General features: G+C 33.8%; 4 protein-coding genes across 4 annotated transcripts; all 4 read left to right on the forward strand.

The window, feature by feature from the left end:
• Positions 1 to 1080: 1080 nt before the first annotated feature.
• On the forward strand, positions 1081 to 5331 carry LOC100788477 (kinesin-like protein KIN-14S). The gene is made up of 12 exons (XM_006606451.4): positions 1081 to 1201; positions 1277 to 1369; positions 1542 to 1684; positions 1787 to 1883; positions 2020 to 2283; positions 2375 to 2654; positions 3059 to 3220; positions 3494 to 3709; positions 3793 to 3830; positions 3954 to 4117; positions 4204 to 4317; positions 4412 to 5331. The coding sequence occupies exons 1-12, from the start codon at positions 1195 to 1197 to the stop codon at positions 5168 to 5170; spliced, it is 2337 nt and encodes a 778-aa protein (XP_006606514.1). The 5' UTR covers positions 1081 to 1194; the 3' UTR covers positions 5171 to 5331.
• A 1717-nt stretch (positions 5332 to 7048) lies between these two features.
• LOC100789005 (microtubule-binding protein TANGLED) lies at positions 7049 to 9382 on the forward strand. Its single transcript, XM_006606452.3, has 4 exons — positions 7049 to 7425; positions 7514 to 7656; positions 8030 to 8085; positions 8212 to 9382. Exons 1-4 carry the CDS (start codon positions 7345 to 7347, stop codon positions 9078 to 9080), a joined length of 1149 nt encoding a protein of 382 aa, XP_006606515.1. The 5' UTR covers positions 7049 to 7344; the 3' UTR covers positions 9081 to 9382.
• Positions 9383 to 13619: 4237 nt separating this feature from the next.
• LOC100783874 (F-box protein At1g55000) lies at positions 13620 to 16935 on the forward strand. Its single transcript, XM_003556461.5, has 2 exons — positions 13620 to 14132; positions 16199 to 16935. Exons 1-2 carry the CDS (start codon positions 13668 to 13670, stop codon positions 16571 to 16573), a joined length of 840 nt encoding a protein of 279 aa, XP_003556509.2. The 5' UTR covers positions 13620 to 13667; the 3' UTR covers positions 16574 to 16935.
• LOC102669992 (linoleate 9S-lipoxygenase 6) lies at positions 16635 to 19258 on the forward strand. The gene is made up of 2 exons (XM_041013579.1): positions 16635 to 16645; positions 18362 to 19258. Exons 1-2 carry the CDS (start codon positions 16635 to 16637, stop codon positions 18804 to 18806), a joined length of 456 nt encoding a protein of 151 aa, XP_040869513.1. The 3' UTR covers positions 18807 to 19258.
• The last annotated feature ends 849 nt before the right edge of the window (positions 19259 to 20107 follow it).

Genomic DNA, 20107 nt, shown 5'->3' on the forward strand with positions numbered 1-20107 from the left:
CTACTTTTAAAATATTTATAAGTTATTTTTTATTTATTTACGAGCTATACAAATTTTAGTTAAGACTTATTACTTAAATTATATTTTTAAAGATATATTTTAGTTTATGCATGTCAGATTCATATTTAAGGCATTTGTATCATGCACCTTTCAATATAAATTCTATACCTCCCAAAAAGTTTCCATTGTCAAAAATACCCTTAACCTTAAAACCTCCTCTCCTTCTTTCATGTGTCGCACAAGCTGAATGTGACACCTCCCTCTTGCATCCTCGTCCTCTGCCTTCACCAAATCCCTACTCCTCCTTCTTCTTTGAATGAGAAGACAATGACAATGTTAGTGGGTTAGAGCTTGCACGTGACGACACTAATGAGACTCGTTGTGTTGTTGATGAAAAAGGCAATGACGATTCCAGTGCCAGACAACAACAATGTGTCCTCAACGATGAGAGCTTTGTTCTTCGCTTCTCTATTGGACCATTTGAGTGTGTGCTACCAGAGAGGTCCCTCCACAACTAACAACTAGTGTGAATACGGTGTATGCATCGAGGAGTGCATGGACCGACGGGTTTGAGAGGATCACACCCTAGAAATTGTTAGGATGGTGATGGTGGTGACTAGGGTTGGTGATGGTGGTGCACAATGGCACAACGACTTGGAGGTATGGGTTCAAGTTTGAAGAAGGGAAGGAGGTCCTGTAGCCTATTCCAGAACGACTATTCTGGAATAGGATACTTTTCTAGAATAGTTATCTCGTAATACGATTTTTTGTATTCTGAAATTCCTATACCGGAGTAGGTTTCTAGAATAGGACACTCTTTTGAAATAGCTATTTCGGAAGAGCATCATATTCTGGAATAGTCATTCCAGATAGGGGTGCCTGGTAAAGGGGTATTTTTGTCCGCTTGAGTCTTTTGGGAGGTGCAGGATGAGAATGGGAGGTGCAGGATATAAATGCCGAATAAAACAGCCTAGCCCATTCTAACGAGAAGGTCGGGCTTTTGAAATTTGGGCCCAATATAAAGGTCGGTTTCGTGGACGCTCCGGCGAATTTGATATAAGCATATAGCCGTTGTAATTTCAAACTTTGAAATTCTTACAAAGTGAAGAACCCTACGTCTAATTCACCACTATTCTCTCTCTCACGCTCTCCCTTTCGATCTTTGAATCGTGCGTCACTCTTCTCAGAGAAACCATGAACGGTACTCTCTCTCTCTCTCTTTTCACCGATTAACTCAATTCCCTAATTCTTTAACGCAACTCACCGATTCTTGCAGATCAATCCATGCAAATCCAAATGCTCGCTGAAAAATTCCACCGATTTGTTCTTGACTGCGAACTCAAGCAACCGTCAATCGCTCAGTGCTCTGGTAGGGTTCCCTTCCAATTCTCGATTCATTTTTTCATTTCGATTTGGAATGACAATAAATGAAATTAAATATTATTTGGATGATTTCGCTAAATAATCTTAATCTCATCCAATATTACGTTGTTAGTCGTGTTGTTGGATGGTTATTTTATTGAATTTTGGAATTTCGTCAGATATTGTGTCAAAGCAAGTGAACGAGAACTCTGACTCCATGGATGAACATAGTTTGTCCAATGGAACCCATGAAGTTTCTCCGGATAAGGGTCACACACTTCCCATATTGAAGAAAATACTTGATCTCGGTGCTAAAATTCAGGTAAATCCTTAACGTTAGTTTAAAACCACGTTTTCGCATTTGCGTAATTTGTTTATCTTTCTCACAGTTTAGTTTACCTGACTTTTATTGTTCATGCATTAGGATTTGAAGAAGCAGCATATAACCTTGTGTGATGAAGTGAAACTCACTTCTGAGTCTTTTCCTGGCAATGATATTTTGAAGTCTGTACAGCTTCTGGGTATGCCTCTAGTAGAAAACTACAAAAATAAATGGAAAATTGAATATTCTCTCTCTCTCTCTCTCTCTCTCTCTCTCTCTCTTTATGGTTAGTTTAGTTATAATACTAAGGTTTTGCGATTTTCTACTGGTATTAGGTGCTGAATACGAACTCTTAAAAAGAAAGTACTCAGAGGAGTCCTCTGAACGGAGGCGGCTTTACAATGAAGTAATTGAACTCAAGGGAAATATCAGGGTTTTCTGCAGATGCAGGCCATTAAATGAGAATGAAATTGCTAATGGGTCTGTATCTGTTGTCAATTTTGAGTCGTCTTCAGATAATGAGCTACAAGTCATTTGCGCAGATTCTTCTAAAAAGCAATTTAAATTTGATCATGTGTTTGGGCCAGAAGATAACCAAGGTACAAGAGAAGTTACATCTTTTGTTGGTATTGCATTGAAGTTTTTTTTTATGGAAAATTATTGAACCTGAATGCATTTTTTGTTATGCAGAGACTGTTTTTCAACAGACCAAACCCATTGTTACATCAGTATTGGATGGGTACAATGTCTGCATATTTGCCTATGGGCAAACTGGAACTGGGAAAACATTTACAATGGAAGGGACACCAGAACACAGGGGAGTTAACTACAGAACCCTGGAAGAATTATTCCGGATAACTGAAGAGAGACATGGTACAATGAAGTATGAATTGTCTGTTAGCATGCTGGAGGTTTACAATGAGAAGATAAGAGATCTCTTGGTGGAAAATTCTACCCAACCCACTAAGAAGTGAGTTCTCAGATCTCTTGGAGAAATTAGCATTGTAGGTTTTAGCTCTTTTATTTTAGAATTTAACAGCCATTTGCATATGATGTAATAAAAACAAGATCTGAGAATTCTTGTGACAATATTGCTTTGCTGGATAGAGTCTGAAAAAAGTAAAATAGAAACATGACATTATAATTTCATGGTTCTAAACAAGGCATTCGCCAGAGCTGCATAGTTTTTTAACCATCTCTACATTTCAACTAGATTAGCAACTAGCCATTAAACTAATTAAAATGTAGTGTCCTGTTTTTCTTTCCCTCTCTACTCAATTGCGTGAAGGAAATTTTGGTGTATGGAATGTTTCTCAGGCAGAATCACTAATGAAGAGAACATTTTTTTTATATATATAAAAAAAAAAACTTTAGATTGGAGATAAAGCAAGCTGCCGAAGGAACCCAAGAGGTCCCAGGACTTGTTGAAGCTCGTGTTTATGGAACAGAAGATGTGTGGGAAATGCTTAAGACTGGAAACCGAGTCAGATCAGTTGGATCCACCTGTGCTAATGAACTTAGCAGCCGTTCTCATTGGTACGTCTTGACTTTTACAGATTAACTAATTATTGCTTGTACTTTGTATTTGGTCAAAACTTATTTATATTATATAGTTTTTGGAGATCTTAATTCTTAAATGCAATAATCATATTAAATAAGTTATTTTCCTTGAATATGTCATTCTTTAAGCTGAGCCAGTTGCTTTCTTTGAATCAGTAGATGTAATAAAATTATCTCTATGAAACTATTGATCTTGGTAGAAGTTATTGCACATTATAGATAGTGACCAAGAGGTGGTCTTACACGCAGCTTGTTAAGAGTAACTGTAATGGGGGAAAATTTAATCAATGGCCAGAGAACAAAGAGCCACCTTTGGCTAGTAGACTTAGCTGGCAGTGAGCGTGTGGGGAAAACTGAAGCTGAAGGAGAAAGGCTGAAGGAATCTCAATTCATAAATAAGTCACTTTCAGCACTTGGTGATGTTATTTCCGCCCTTGCTTCCAAATCATCCCACATCCCTTACAGGCAATTCCCTTTTCCTCTCTTAAACATGTTCTTACAGAATTATCCTTTTTTCTCATTATATTTGTATCCTCTGTTTGAGACAGGAACTCAAAACTCACTCATATTCTGCAAAGCTCTTTAGGTGAGATTCCATTGCAGCATTATGAATTAAATATTACTCTGGAAATAACTCCTTTTTTATTTGATTTCACTAATATGCCTGAAATTTTATAACTAATAATGTTTGATATGGGGTCAAATGCAGGAGGAGACTGCAAAACTTTAATGTTTGTGCAAGTGAGTCCAAGTTCAGCAGACTTGGGAGAGACACTTTGCTCACTGAATTTCGCCACCCGTGTCCGTGGGATCGAGAGTGGCCCAGCTCGCAAGCAAGTAGACCACACTGAGCTGTTTAAGTACAAGCAAATGGTAAGCTTATGTAAAATTATTCTTCTGATAGGAATAACCATGGTTTTTTCATTTCCTGAAACTAAGAAAATTTGTCATAATTAAAGGCTGAAAAGCTCAAACAAGATGAGAAGGAAACAAAGAAATTACAGGATAGCTTGCAAATCATGCAACTCAGGCTTGCAGCAAGAGAACATCATTGTAGAAGCCTTCAGGAAAAGGTATAAATATAATCTTCTGCAACTCAAGTAACTTTAGACAAGATAGATTTTTTCTTTGCAAAGTGATTCACAATTTTCTTATATTCCACGACAGGTTCGGGACCTCGAGAACCAGATTGCAGAAGAAAGGAAAACCAGACTAAAGCAAGAAAGTAGATCTCTTGCTGCCGTTACAGTTCAACCCTCATCATCAACAGCTCATAAAACCATGACAGACAAGAAGCCTCCACTGAATCCTTCAAAACTGAGATTGCCACTGAGAAGAATAACCAATTCCTTGCCTCCACGGTCTCCTCTTAGATCAAAGAGTTACACTGCCTTCATGAGTGGAAAGGAAAACTCTGTCAGAAGGAACTCAATGGCGACAAATGCTGTTAGGCCAGCTTCACCATCAACAACAGCACAGTTCCTTCAGGCAAGGAGGCGGGTGTCCGTTGCTGTGAGACCCCCTGCACCATCAACAACGCAGGTCTTTCAGCCAAGAAGGAGGGTCTCCATTGCCACACTACCTTCTCACACAATTTCTGACATTACTACTCCACTCCGTACCTCAGCATTACGTGTTACCGGTGGAAGCAGCCAACAATCACGGATAAGAAGCCAAAGGAAAGATCGGTATTCAAGTTTGTTCGCCCCATTGCCAGAGTTGAGAACATCAGTTGAGACAACTCCAATGACTGTAAGGAGGAGCAGCAAGTTTATGATGAGCAGTCCGGTAAGGGCAGATTCCAGGGAGGGATCCGCTAGGCATCCAACTCTTCTTGCACTTCAACGCAAGCCTGTAGTCTGGAGTCCTCTTAGAGGTTTGAAAAGTAACAGAAAGTCATCACTGTTGCCATATCGCCCAACCTAAATGCAATAATTTCCCCATACTATGTGACAAACAGTGGAGTTTTCCAACTAATGCCAAACGTGTATAAATTAGTATTATGTTTGGTTTATGACTCAACTTAGATTCAATTAATTTTTTCTCAAACATTTAATGACAAATATTGTGTTTGTTGTTCTATCAAATTTCTGATCTCGCATTTAAATGTCAAATTCTTTACTTTTACTCATTTATTTTTTAATTAATCAATTAAAACTACCAATAATCCAAAGTGTAAACCTTGTGTAGAATTAAAGATGCAAGAATAGTAATAGTGGGCGAGTATATATTGAAAAATAATCTCATGACATTAATCACTTGTGAGACATATTTAGCTATTAGAACTACAAGTACATATAGATACATTTATAGACACATTTATTTACTTTTTAATTGTGTAATGGTTTGAGAAACACAAAATTCTGAAACTAAACTAGCTTGAATAGAGGCAATTGCTTTGACCGTCCAACATTCTTTTTTCTAATCTAATACTTTTTGTTATTTTCAAAATTATCCCGGACAAATTTACGGATTGCAAATCCGTAATGGCTTCATATGATTTTTTTAAAAAAAAATGTTTTACAACTTAATTTAAAATTAATGATTCAGGATTCAAACATGTGACTTTCAAATTATTAGCATGATGTGACTTTTAGATTATTAACGCTCTAACCAACTAAGCTAGTAGGCTAATTATGTTATAAAATAATTAATGTCGCAAAATTTATTATGTAAATTTGCATGCGCATTAAGTATACATTAGAAATTTTAGTGTTATATATAACGACATTAATTATTTTATAACATAATTGAACTATTAGCTTAAGTTAAAACATTATATTAATAACATGATTGTCAATCCGTAAGCTTGCGAACTATGAATTCACAAGTTTACATATTACAAATCCATAAATTTGTTAGAAATAATTTTGAGAAAAATGAAAAAGTGTTGGATGCACAAAACAATTCCCTTGAATAGATGGCTGTCACAACTCAAAAAAGAAGAAAAATGTTGAAAAGCCCACATAAGTTTAAAGGAAAATGCCCTATGATGTAGGCCTTCAATTGCACAGAAAATCAGTTGGCTAAAGGTCAAACACCCTTCAATTTTAACTTCGAATTTAATTGAAATAAACTAATTTCTAGCTTCGAATTTATTTAAAATACACTTAGAGTCATATTCAAAATTTAAAGTTTTTTATATTATATTTCAATCATAAATTATTATATAGTTATATTTTAATTATTACTTTTTGAAATAATTAGTTTATAAGTCATTTAAAAAAAATTGAAATTATTTTTAATTAATTGACAATGTAATTAATTTTCCACTAGCAGCATATCAAAATTAAAAATCTTTGGACGGCAGGGGGCCTTGATCTATCAATGAATAGAGGGAGAAAAATGGGCTTTGCTCCCCTTTACAATATGAAGAAAGAAAGAAGGGTTGAAGTTTAGACCACTTACAGTAGTTCTACCTATAGAAAAGATCATGAAAGAGGCGATCAGAATGGTACTCGAATCCATTAATGATCCTGAGTTTCTATCGCACTTCCTCTTGGGTCGAGGCCGACATTTTAAGTAAATGAAAAACTCATCCAACTTTGGTACATTTTAAAGTTTATTTATTAACACTAATAGTTGAGATAGCCTTGTATACTTTTTTCTAAAAAATGTATATATTACTTAAATTTTATCGAAAGGAAAGCAACTTTTAAACTATAGTCAGCTTTATAACATAACATTTTGTTCGAAAACTTTATTGACTAATGGAAACATTCCCACGTAATCAACCCGGGGCCCAAGCAAAATGGGGAAAAAAAAAGGCTGGCATATAGCCGTTGGCGTTGAATTAGCTTCCTTAGGATAGAGTGAAAGACATGGATAGACTTAGTCGACCGTTGGAAAAAACAAACCGTTACACAGAGTTCGTGTTTGTTCAACATCAACACTTAGGAGCTAAACTCTGCAACAAAAAGCAAAAGGTTAAGGGACCAGACCGTGTCTTCGTCGTAGAGAGAGAGAGAGTTCATATCCAATCTTTGGTTGGGTGGGTGGGCACTAGGTACAAGTTATAGAGATCGTTAGAGTGAGTGATTGAAATTCTTGAGACCCACATCGTGTGTGTTTGTTTTCATTCCTCGGAGGATATTCTAAAGATGGTTGCGAGAACCCCACCAAAGCAGAAGAAGCTGTTGGCTGCTCTCAACCCTGTTCTGATTAAAGAAACACTCAACAAGGTAATCCACGTTTAATGCCAGTTTACCTTCCCTGATGAAACATTTAAATTTTGAATCTTTGTGAGTGAATTGTTGTGGGTGTTTGAAGGTGGATCAGTGCGTGGCTCGGCTGCAGGAACTTCAGTACACTGTGACTGGTGGAACCAAGGTGGTGTCAGGGGTGACTCTCAGCCCTCGCAGCACCAGAGGCTATCTCAGAACCAGTCTCAGGTGCAAGCAAGAATCACTCAGGTCTGCTTCTGCTTTAGATTCTATTTCAATTTCAGTTCATGATCATCATATTTTTGCTTTAAAGTTTGAGTTTAATTTCCATAAACTGTGGGTTCAACTTTTTTTTTTTAATATTTTCAACTGATCAGAAATAATATTTGATGTGACTTTTAATTTCTATGCACTGTTTGCGTAAAGATTATATACTCAACTGATTAGAAGTAATTTTTTATGTAACTTTTAAAGTAGTAATTACAAATGCAAACAAACTTGTTATACATGACAGATAGTGTAATTGAATGATAGTGCATGCATTGTTTATTCGTAAACTTTTTGCTATTTGTTGTTGCAAATTGTAAACTCTAATTGTTTGTGTATTCTTGCCATTATGAAGGATCAAGAATGGTGCCTCAAGGAGATCTCCTGTGGGGAAGTTTCCAGCAAACACAGGTTTTGTTTGTTTCTCTCTATTCACTTTGCAAAGAAATTTTTACTAGGACATGGTCATGGACAACATGGGTAATAATTAATTGGCATTCCTTTGACTTAATCTGATCCTTGTGAACACTTATGCAGGTGAATGGAAGAGAATGTCATTGCCTGCAATGCTTGTAGGCGAAACTGTTGGAGAAATTTTGCAGGCAAGTCAGTTTGCCAGAGAAATAGTCTCAGCAGTTGGTAAGAAAACTGACCCAGAGGATCCAAAAACTCCAATGTCTCAACGCAGCAACAAAAAAGTAGAACTTGAAAACACACAACTCAGGGCCAGAAGGAAGAAAGAGAAGCAAACCAAAGCACAGAACGATGGTTCCCCATCACTTCAAAGGGCTCGTTCCAGAATCAACTTCAAGGTTTCTCCTCCTAAGGTTAGAGAATTTGATAAAGAAAGGAACAGGTATATGGCAAATAGGGTGTCTCCAAGAAATAGGCCATGGACTAGAAAAACAGTACTATTCCCCAACCCTTTGTTCCTCTCCACTCATTCCTCTTCACAGCAACAGTTTTGCAAGACAAGGTCACCTATCATAACAAGAAATAGAGGAACAACATCACACAAGTTTTTGATCAAGTCTCCATCTTCGCCATCAGGGCCACAACAGTTTAGCAAGACCAGGTCTCCTGTCATAACAAGAAATAGGGGTGGAACACCACACAAGTTTTTGATCAAGTCTCCATCTTCAGCTTCCAAATTTCAAGTCCAGATCAAAAAAAGTCCACCAACTGTGTCTATTTCACCAACAAAACCTGCAAGGTTGAGCAGAAGTCCTCCCAAGAGATCCACTTCCACTGCATCCAAATTCCGTCGATCTTTCTCTCCTTCAAGAATAGCATCCAGATTAGTATCACTCTCACCATTAAGGACCAGGAAAACTGTACAGAAAAATGATGGGTTTGTAAGTGGACTCAAACAGCGCCCGCTATCATCAGTGCAATACCCTGCTTGAGGAATTTAATAACACATTAATAGTGCTATGCTCTCTGGCTACTTTGTCACTTTGTTGTATTTTTTAGTCACCATGTCCATTCTTGATGTCCATAACTGTGCTGTGCTCTTGTGGTTTTTCCTTTTTGGTGGTTTCAGGTTGTGTGAGGATTTCTCTTTAATGTCCATAGCATTTTTTTTCCCATTCATTTCATTCAAGGAAAATCACAATTCAATGCCAACTCTTTTTTTAGAGGAAATTCAATGCCAACTATTCTTTGTTCATTGCAAAAAACTCTCTTATTTTCAGTGTTTGTGAAACATTTCCAGGATGTTTGCGGTCCATAATCATCACCTATTCTATAATACCGTCACACCCTCCTTTTTCTGAGTAAACTTTCGTATTATAAAGAGATCTGTCATTTTAGCCGCTGCTTTTATAAAATTTGAATAAACTGTTGTTCATGAATGCCATCCTCTCTCCTAAATATTCTTTAAACTAATGAAATTGTTCAAGTAGTTTGAGAGTGTCCTTTAAAGGAGATGCCATGTAGGCATACAATTATTGCCACATCTTTTAAAGGAGATAACGCTAAGATTACAAGTATGGATTTTTTTTAAGATCTACAAGTATTAATGTTACTCAAGGCAGACTTATGAGTTGTGTTATAGCTATGGCATTAGTCTAATTAATGTACAAGACATGTGACCTTTTGTAGAATATGAATAATGCTCCCAATCCAATATAAAAGAAAACTTAGATGGAGTTTGATTTTGAGTGTTTTTGTTTTTATTTATAAAAAAAAAAACATGAGCGAAAATATATTTGTTTAAAATTTAAAAATATTTTTATAAATATATCCAAAATTAAAAATAACACATCAACATTTTTATTTTAAAAAAATAAATAAAAATGCGTTAGCACATGGAGTACTTTTTTCTTGATATATATTTTATAAATCTTAAAAATTTAAAATTAAAATTATTTTCAGAAAATAAACACTGCCTATGCCTAGGAAGAAAAAAAAACAATAAGAATAAGAAAGGTGAACGAGGATCTAATTCTAAAAAAAATTAATAATTCATAAAGGTGTATTGAATGACCAAAACGGATGCAAAATAAGGTTGCAAAAGTCGAACTATCAATCCAACTACTTGAGCTCATAAAGTAATTTATTCCCTGTTATGTTATGCTTTGATATACTATTTTGTTTACAATTGTATTCATGTTAATGTTATGATATGAAATACTGTGAGAATTATACAATAAATGTTTATATGTATTTTTAGAGAAAGCCAAAGAAAGTACTCAACCAACTGGTGCTGGTAGCACAAAGGGATTCAAAAGTGTATTTGGTCGAATTTTTTTTTACACAACTGTTTAAATATCTAACTTTTAATAATTTTATGTGTAAAATTAGATATATGATATACTACTAGAAGAAAATTAAGCATATATCAACTTAAAAAATATATTTTTCTTATTATATCAAGTAGGTATTTGACTAAGGGAGAACAATAAATTTAAGACCTTGATTGCTTACCGCATATTAGGAAGTATTTGGCCATTAAGAGAATGATCCCGATCCTACAATTCACTCGATGGAATACCCTTCTAAACCTCGTCTCGTCATTATCACGAGATTAACAAACGATTAGATTAAGTCCGAAAGTTTAGATTGTTTAAACTCTTAGAAAAAGATTACCTAAATGATAATTTGCCTGCCAAGACCCAAAAATATTTGTATAAATAAGATAAAATCCCAAGTAAAAATCATTGTTCATTTTTACACATCTTTATTATAATATTTGTTCAAAGCTGAAATTTTATTTAAGTATTTGAGTGTTTTTTTACCTGTATTCTATTTCAAGCAAATCTTATTCAAGATAATAGAGGATGAATAAAAACAAAGAATCCCTCCATAAGAAGAAGTATTCGACCATTATTCTACATGAACACTTATATATTTTTCATTATTAGTATTTTTTTCTTGTTTCTTTTATTTTCTTATATATAGATAAAGGATCCAAGGGAGAGGAGACCAAGGCCCCCCTTGCTCCGCTTTGGATCCGTCCACTGGCTGGTAGTACACTAGTATCAAAAGTAGGAAATGAACCAGTGCCATTTCAAGTTAGTCAAGCAAGACTAGTAGACCAAGGCCTTCAAGCATTACTAGGATGAACTAATCAAACTGGACCAAAAGGAGTGTTTGTCAAAAACTCCCCATACTAAATCTCGGAGGACACTCAAGGGAGTAAAGAAGGGAACATTAAGCCTTGTGTAATTAAATACCTCTAATTATATATAAATAAGTTGTTATAATTTTTTTTAGTATAAATATATAGCATTTCAAAAATATTTATTTTAGTTTTAATATTTTAATAAATATTCATAGATATATGTGAATATTCATAAATTTCATGAATACTCCCTTAATAAGTATTAAATAGATATTAGGTATATTATCTTGTCTTATTGCCATCCTTGTATACGTGTTATTGATGGTACCACGTGTCTTACGCTCTGTTTGATATTGACGAGGGAAACGCGAGAATAGAGACGACAATGTGATTTGTGGGTTTGGTACAAGAGAGTTAAGTTTCAAAGCTGTGGGACCCATAAAATAAATTTCTATCTTCAGTGTGGTTGACGGGGGTAGATAGGTAAGGAAATTTTGGGTGAAATGCCATGTTTAACCTTGCCTTTACTTTTTGCATTTGGGTTAGCCTCTCTCCCATACAAATTCATATTTTGTGTATGTGTATTGTATTTGAACCTCGCTTATTGCCCCACGCAAAAATCAATTTGAATGACAAAAATTGATTGTTTCAAACAAAAAATTACCACCATTAACAAATAAATTCGACATCACACTTTAACTCAACATCTTAAAACTTAGATTTATGAATCTTTTTTTTACTTATATGATACTAAACTTTTTTATTTCTACTAGATGTGGAACTTCAACTCAACTTGTATTCCAACATCAATAATACTATAATAAAGACACAATGATATTTTTGTGTGTATATTTAATTCTTTCATCCTTATTTTATTGATACCAAACAATTTTATTATTTCTACTATATTTCTTAAACCAAACAACATAACACATAAATTTATTTTTTTATTTTTTCAAATTATTTCTCTTCTCTAAAATAGACACAATGTTAATATCTCACCTAAAAAGTTTGTATTTTGAAGCCATATAAATATTTTTTATATTAATAATATTTAATAATTTAATTAAAGCATGAAACAAGATTTAATTTGTATACAGTGTTCTTTATACCATTTTCCAATCATAAATTGTCATATAAAGTTAAAATTACTCACTTTTATAATAATATTTTTTATCATTGGGAAATAAAACACAACAACAGACAAATAGAAGCAATACTCAAATTATTAACTAATAGCAGTGCTGAAGTTGAGTAGGACAAAATGACAAGAGTTGAAGTTGCTCAGAATTAGAAGAACCTTCTCTAGCTAGCCAATCGGCACATTGGTTTCCCTCCCCGAAAACATGCTTGAGAACCAGGTACCATTGTCTATGCATAAAGACTCTAATTTGATCAAACAACACTATCAAAGGATGAAATTGGACATCAATCTACGATAATAAATGGAGAGCAGTGACAGAATCAGTTTCACACTCTTTTATAACCATTAGACCAAACAAAGTTGAGGTTGTGGAGAATAGCTTGTAATTCTGCAATGTTAGATGTTTAACCACATGATCCCGAGTATCCAAGAATCAAATGCCCAAGAGAATCATGTAAGAGACCACCAAAACCAGAAGGTCCTAGATTTTCTCTATTGTTGCCATCTACATTGATCTTGATGACACTATCTTCTAGAGATATCCAAGAAACGAAGGTTCTTGTGGAATGGAGAAATAAAATTATGGTGTAAACAATAATTTTTTAAGTATTTAATTTATCTACATATTTAAAATATGAACTAAGACCATCAAGTAAGTTCAAATAATTTAGTACCAATTAATCCCGTTGGTATGATTTCTAAGATTGTGATTTTGGTAGAGTTGATTTAAGTGAAAAATTGATTAATCATTATGGATGAAAATAAAGATATCAATTTATTAATAGCATAAAAAATAGAATATAATTTAAATTCTAGAAAAAATAATCATTAAAAAAGCTAAATATTCATTTTCATTTTTTTTCATATACTTATAGTTATTATTTTAAATTCTTTTATTTTTAAGATTTCTAAAATTTCTGCAATAAATTATACCTATTTGAATCCCGCTCATTAATATGTAAAGTCCAACAAATATATCTTGAATTGGTAGGAAATAGAATCCCAATAGCCAGACAGGTTAGTATGCGGTGATAAATTAATTTTTAAAGGATAAAAAATTTAAATTTAATTCTGAAATATATAAAAATATATTAATCTTATAAATAATTTAATTTCTAAATTTTACTATTTAATATTAAATTAATTCTAAAAAGTACAACTTATATCAGATTGATTCTTTTAACATTATAAAAATTCTCATATACTTATCAACTTTTCACAGTTTTTTACATATTTGAAAACTAAAGTTAAAATTTTCATTGCCTCACGTTCTGTAAGACCAAAATGAAAGTTTATCCTCTAAAAGATCTACTTTTCTCCCGTAACTTAACTCCACTTCCAATGGGTTGTTGTTGCGACGAAGACGACGGTGACATTTTCAGGCACCTCATGAATTCCAATTTCCCCTCTTCTTCCTCCTCCACCTCTTCTTCCTGCACTGTAATCTCACCGATGAATTCTCATTTCTCTGCGCTATCCTCCACCGACATCCTCCGCCTCATCTTCGAGAACCTTCCAATCATCGATCTCGCACGTGCGAGCTGCGTGTGCCGTCTCTGGTGCTCCGTGGCCTCCCAGAGGGACATGGTAACTAGAGCCTTCGTGGCACCTTGGAAACTGAACGACGTCGTCGGCAACCCACTCTCTGGAAGCTTCTGGAGAGACAACTCCCTCGCCAAATTCGCCATCTCCCATCGCATTACGCGCGGCGACACCGTCGCCAGCCTCGCCGTCAAGTACTCCGTTCAGGTAAGGGTTTATCGTTTTCGTTATTAATTAAAGTCTGTACGTGCTGTTGTCCAATTAAAAATTTAAAATTAGAGTTTCGGAATATACATAATCCCTTATTGCAAGCCTTTTTTGATTGGAGAACAACACATACAACACTTATAGAACTGTATGTAAGTTTTGTTCTTTCTTTTGTCCCTAATTAGCTTCCACACAGTGAAATGCACCCATCCTTTCTTGTAATCCTAGGCTGCTAGGTTTTCACTTGTTAATTGAGAAACGGCAATGCACGGTTACTGTGTGTGACTTGTGAGGGTAGTGTATTTTCAAGAATTTTGCTATTCTCAAGTGACACGAGCATTTTTCGGAACGCAATTTACTGAATTATAACCAATGATTCCATTAATTTTTCAATCAATACTTGTATGAATCTCTTGAAAGTTGAAAGCCAAATCCTATTTCAAAGACCTTTTTTGCTGTGAAATCTTTTCAAAATTGTCTATGTACTAACGGTGCAAAAAGTTAACTCTCATCCTTCCCATGGATGTGGGTTCGATTCCCTTGACACCACTAAAATCTCGCTTGGTGGACTACCGGGAAATCCCTTGATATCGAGTAGCTGCAACTAGGTAAATCTACATTTGTACAGGAATTCTCTAGGTGGGTCTTTGCTGGGAGACTTGAATGCCATTGACACCCTAACTAGTAGTAGTATTGGGGCTACCTCCCCATTCTACCACATTTTATTCACCCAAAATCAGTTAAAAGTTTTTACATGATCATCCAATTACAAGTTGAAATTTGTTATAATTAATAAGTTTGTTGAATTTTATAATTACTACCTTAAAAATATACGCATCAATATTTCAGATTGGTGGAGAGTGTAAAATCTGTTGGGGCAAAGAAATAAAGGAAGGTGTATTCAATCAGGATTTTAAAAGATTTTTAAAAACTGTTTATTTTGTAAATAATTTTTTAGGTATTTAATTAAGATTTTTGAATAATACAAATAAGTCATGTGATATTCAATCAGGACTATTAGGTTTTTTTAAGAAATTCAATAAAGTCTGTTGGTATTCAATTAAAATTTTTTACCACTTAAAAAAAGTCTTTTGGTGTTCAAAAGTATGCGAACTTCGATGGATTCTTTCCTAAGATGGATTTTAATGGATTTCATGAGACTTTTTATGAGAAAATACACATCAAATAATCTCATCCAAATCCTTTAGATTTCATGAGACTTTTCTTTCTTTCTTTCTTTTCCTGCAAATTGACATGTTTTTCTTTTCTTGTCACACATAATTCTCGGTCTCTTTGTTAAAAGCTGTAGACATTCATAATTTTTTTACTCTTTCGACCAATGGTCCACATGCCCTAGAACGTGTCATATGAGAGATTTTTCCGATTCTTTGAATTTGGGGGCATCTTGACTAGGTGCTTATAGATATAATTGATCGTATATGATATATTCACATGAGAAATATATAGTTTTAATGCACGTGAAAATTTGCCTTGTGTATAAATGCACAAATATATAAATGAAGTTTGAAACAATTGTTGTGCATGTTTTTTGTTTGATGGGATCGTTATTGTGGGAATGTAATTTTTATACAATTAACATGATTGATGATTGAAGGGGAATGAACCTATTGTGCTTGTGAATATACTAGGGAAAATTGGTTTTTATGTAACATGTTTATGGTTCTTTGTATAAGATGGTTTTATTTAAAATTTTAGGTGGACAAAATTCATGGATTTTTATCAATAATTTTAAATGTTTTTTAAAAATTCACAGAGTCCTTTAAAATCTTAAAAACCCATAATGTCCTTTTGAATCTTATGAATCCATATTTTGTAAATCCATTTAAATCTGAACTATAAAATTTTAATCATAAAAGTCTTTTAAAAAAATATTTAAAAGTCATTACGTTCTTACAAATTCTTTTAAAATTCACAGGATTTTTTTATGTCACAATAGTCGTTTAAAATCTTAATTCAATACATCCCCTAAACTTAATATTTTCCATATTTTTCTCATGGCTTTTGCTGGTTAACAGCATTGGATGATATTTTTTATGTTTTGGCAGGTAATGGACATAAAGCGCCTGAACAACATGATGAGCGACCATGGCATATACTCAAGGGAAAGGTTATTGATCCCTATTAGTAATCCTGATATTCTTATTAACAGAAGATGCTTTATTGAGCTTGATGTCTATGCAAAACGAGAAGTAGCAGTCTTGTATCCCAATGATGTACCAGACAGGAGGACTACCTATGTTTCAAACAGAATTTCCTCAGAAGAAAGCAACAAAAAAGTGCTTGAATCCTTGAAGAGAAGCATGCATGTTGATAATGAAACTGCTCAATACTACTGGTCTGTTGCAAATGGTGATCCGAGAGCTGCTTTTGCCGAATTTTCTGCAGACCTTAAGTGGGACTGGCAAGCAGGGCATTCCTAGCCTTTCTGAAAGTTCTACCTTGTTTGGAATGTTTGAGAGGTTGGTGGCAAGTGGATAACAGATGATTAAGAGGTTGGTTGGCAGGCTAATGGATAATAAATAATTAAGAGGCTGTGTTGCAGGCGAGTGTATGCTTCAATAGGTTTCCTCTTAAAAAATCTGTTCATTCTCCTCTGATTGAATACTGCTTGAGTTGTTAATAGACTATCATATTTGCTCTTCTCCATCGGAGATATATGAAACCAAAGTCATACAATAGTGGTGTGTGAAAGATTTCAGCCGCTCATGTGCAGTGTGTTCGGAATCTGTGTAACCTGTAATTTGTTATAAATTTATTTATAAAAGTTGATGCATTATTTCAATCTGGTCATTCTATTATGCTTAGCACAGAAAGGTTTGATTTTATTCACACTTGTAAGTATCTTCACATTTACCACTCCGGATCAGAATTTATGCCAAGAATAGGCTGTTCAAACAAAATAATGGATACGAGGATGCACTATATTGTCCTTGGATGGACTTTTTTTCTCCTTTTTCCTTTGGGTACTTTGTTATGAAATAGGATATTTGTGCGGGAAGAGACTAGGCAGACTTTGAGCCTTTCAGAAGCTTCATTAAGATTATCCAGTAACTTCATAGATAAGAGTGTGTGAGGAATCGGAATCTATTTGTGAAACGAATGCTTGATATTCTATTCTCATCTTGTCTTTTTGCAACAGTTTATGTCTTTGTGAAATTACTGTCTTTTGCAAGTCTTGTGCTGTCTTTTACTTCTATTTAGGATTAACCTAAATATTATTATCAACTTTTTTTTAACATAATAATAATTTACATCACTTAATATTTAATATTATTCTTTGACAATATTAGTATATTCTTTTTAACATAAAAGTAAAATATATATTATAAAGCAAAAGAAAAATATTAAGTTATTTAATATTTATTATTAGTTATCATAATAAAAATCAATATAAATATGATGAGTCATTTGTTTGGATTGATTCGATTTTTTACAGATAAATTCAAATTGAATCAAATCACACAAAATATGTAATTTTTTTTTTGCAGTTTTTGGTTTAAGTGATTTTTTATTTTCTTAGATTGATTTGATGGTTTATAAATTATTTGATTTAATTTTGAAAAAATAGATCAGACTGAGGCAACAAAATCTAACGATTAAAGAGTAAAAACAAAAGATTAAAGAGTTCCAGAAAAAGTAACATGAGAATATTGTAAAGGAGAGCCAACCCTGGGATATCGCGAAGTGGGAACATCAAAAGGCGGAATAGAAATACAAAATATAGTTCATAAAAAAAATGTAGATAATATTACTATAGAACGGACCTGGATTCAGTAACTTTGGATGGGGTGACTTTGGTGAATTTTTTTCATTTTGGACCATTAGATTAATTGAATGGTTTAGATTTTCTTATTTGTTTTAAAAAATATTTTTAATTTAATTATTCATTTGTTTTTTATATCTGGATGGGTAGATTAACGGGTATAAAATTATTTTATTTTAACCAGTAATCTCAAGTATTGTTCAGAATGTCATATGTTGGTAAAAAAAAATAGCAATGTAAAATTGTTAAAAAAAATTGACATATATTGAACTATTATATTTTTTTACTGTGAAAAAAATTTCTAGAAATTTAAGAACTACTACAAGTTAAAATAAATTCTATAGATCATGTAATATTTCAACTTGTCTAGTTTAAATAAGTATAACCAGAATAACTTGGATGGTATCATATTAATATAAGTGAGAGGATTTTTGTTGTTGATCAGTTGTTGTATCTTTGCTTCTTTCGGAGGAGTGGCTGTTGAGGACTCAACTTCCCCGTATGGCCTTCGACTATTGATTGAGGATTACCCTTTTGCGGTCGATGGGCTAGAGATCTGGTTTGCTATCAAGACATGGGTTAAGGACTACTGCTCCTTTTACTACAAGGAGGATGACACTATCAAGAAAGATACTGAACTTCAATCTTGGTGGAAGGAAATAAGAGAGGTGGGTCATGGTGACAAGAAAGATGAACCTTGGTGGCCAAAGATGCAGACATGTGAAGAGCTGATTCAGACTTGCACTATTATTATATGGATTGCCTCAGCTCTCCATGCTGCAATCAACTTTGGACAATATCCATATGGAGGCTTCCCACCAAGTCGTCCCCAGAAAAAGGAACTCCAGAGTACGATGAACTCATGGCAAATCCTGATAAGGCTTATCTGAAAACAGTTACTTCACAGTTTCTGGCTGTTCTTGGCATTTCACTTGTAGAAATCTTGTCCAAACATTCTAGTGATGAGGTCTACCTTGGGCAGAGAGACACTCCAGATTGGACATCTGATGCTGAGCCATTGCAAGCCTTTGAGAAGTTTGGCAAAAAGCTTGCTGATATTGAGGAAAGGATCTTGAGAATGAACAGTGATGAGAAATTCAGAAACCGGTATGGTCCAGTTAAGATGCCATACACCTTGCTTTATCCTACAAGTAAAGGTGGACTAACTGGCATGGGGTTCCCAACAGTATCTCAATTTAATTTAAAGGGGCTGTAACCAGGGTCTTGTCTTAATAAATAATAATGTCCTTAAAGGACCTTGGTTACTTTGAATTATGATTTTATGATGGCCAACAGACTTTTGACTTTTCTTTTTCATTTTAGTATGCAAATTTGTTGTAGATTATTTTGCCTTTTGCTTTGCCTTAATGAACTTTTGAGTTATTTTGGACTAAGGCAAACTGCTTTCAAAAGAAAAAAACTAGATAACGTACTTCATCCTCGTTCAATCCACCCATCCTAATTGAGATATGAACCTTTTAACTTTTCCTTTTCCTTTTTATAAACAAAATGCTAGTCAGGTAGTAAGTATTACTAGCCTCGCTCTAATACACACCTGATATATCCCAAAAGATAGGCAGAAACTATATTCAGAAGATTACCTTCACAATATTCACTTGAAAAAGATTTGTCTACACTGAATCTGCTTATTCCTTGGAGTTTGAACCTTTCAAAGTTCGATTTTCAAATCCCAATTTTGATATGTCCCGTGAGGGCAAATACGAGTTTAAACTAAGGGAAAACATTATGGCATTTATGAGAGTTTATCTTTCATGATGTTATTAAGAGATGAAAACTTGCTTCTATCACAAAAAGTTTAACAGACTTAACTAATGCAAGCTGCAATGTAACAAATATAACTACGTCAATAGATTAATATGAACAGAAATATTGTTTTCATCTTTACAACTTAATTAAGGTCTTTTGCTTTTATGTTTCACAATTAATCCGGTCATATTGTCAAAATCTTCATTGGATTTCCATGTTTCCTTTTCTATTTTCACTTTTTGGCTCTTTTTTTATACTTATTTAATAAGTTTAAATGAATTAATTATAAAAAAAATTATTTATCATCAAAGATAACATTATTTACATTTAACATATCTCAATCAATTTTGATCTAAGCCAAAATTTTGAAGTGATGATTGCAATGGTCTCACTTCTGATAACCAAGTACTAGTTATTGTCCTGC

This window comes from Glycine max, chromosome 20 (genome assembly GCF_000004515.6).
Source record: "Glycine max cultivar Williams 82 chromosome 20, Glycine_max_v4.0, whole genome shotgun sequence".
NCBI lineage: Eukaryota > Viridiplantae > Streptophyta > Magnoliopsida > Fabales > Fabaceae > Glycine > Glycine max.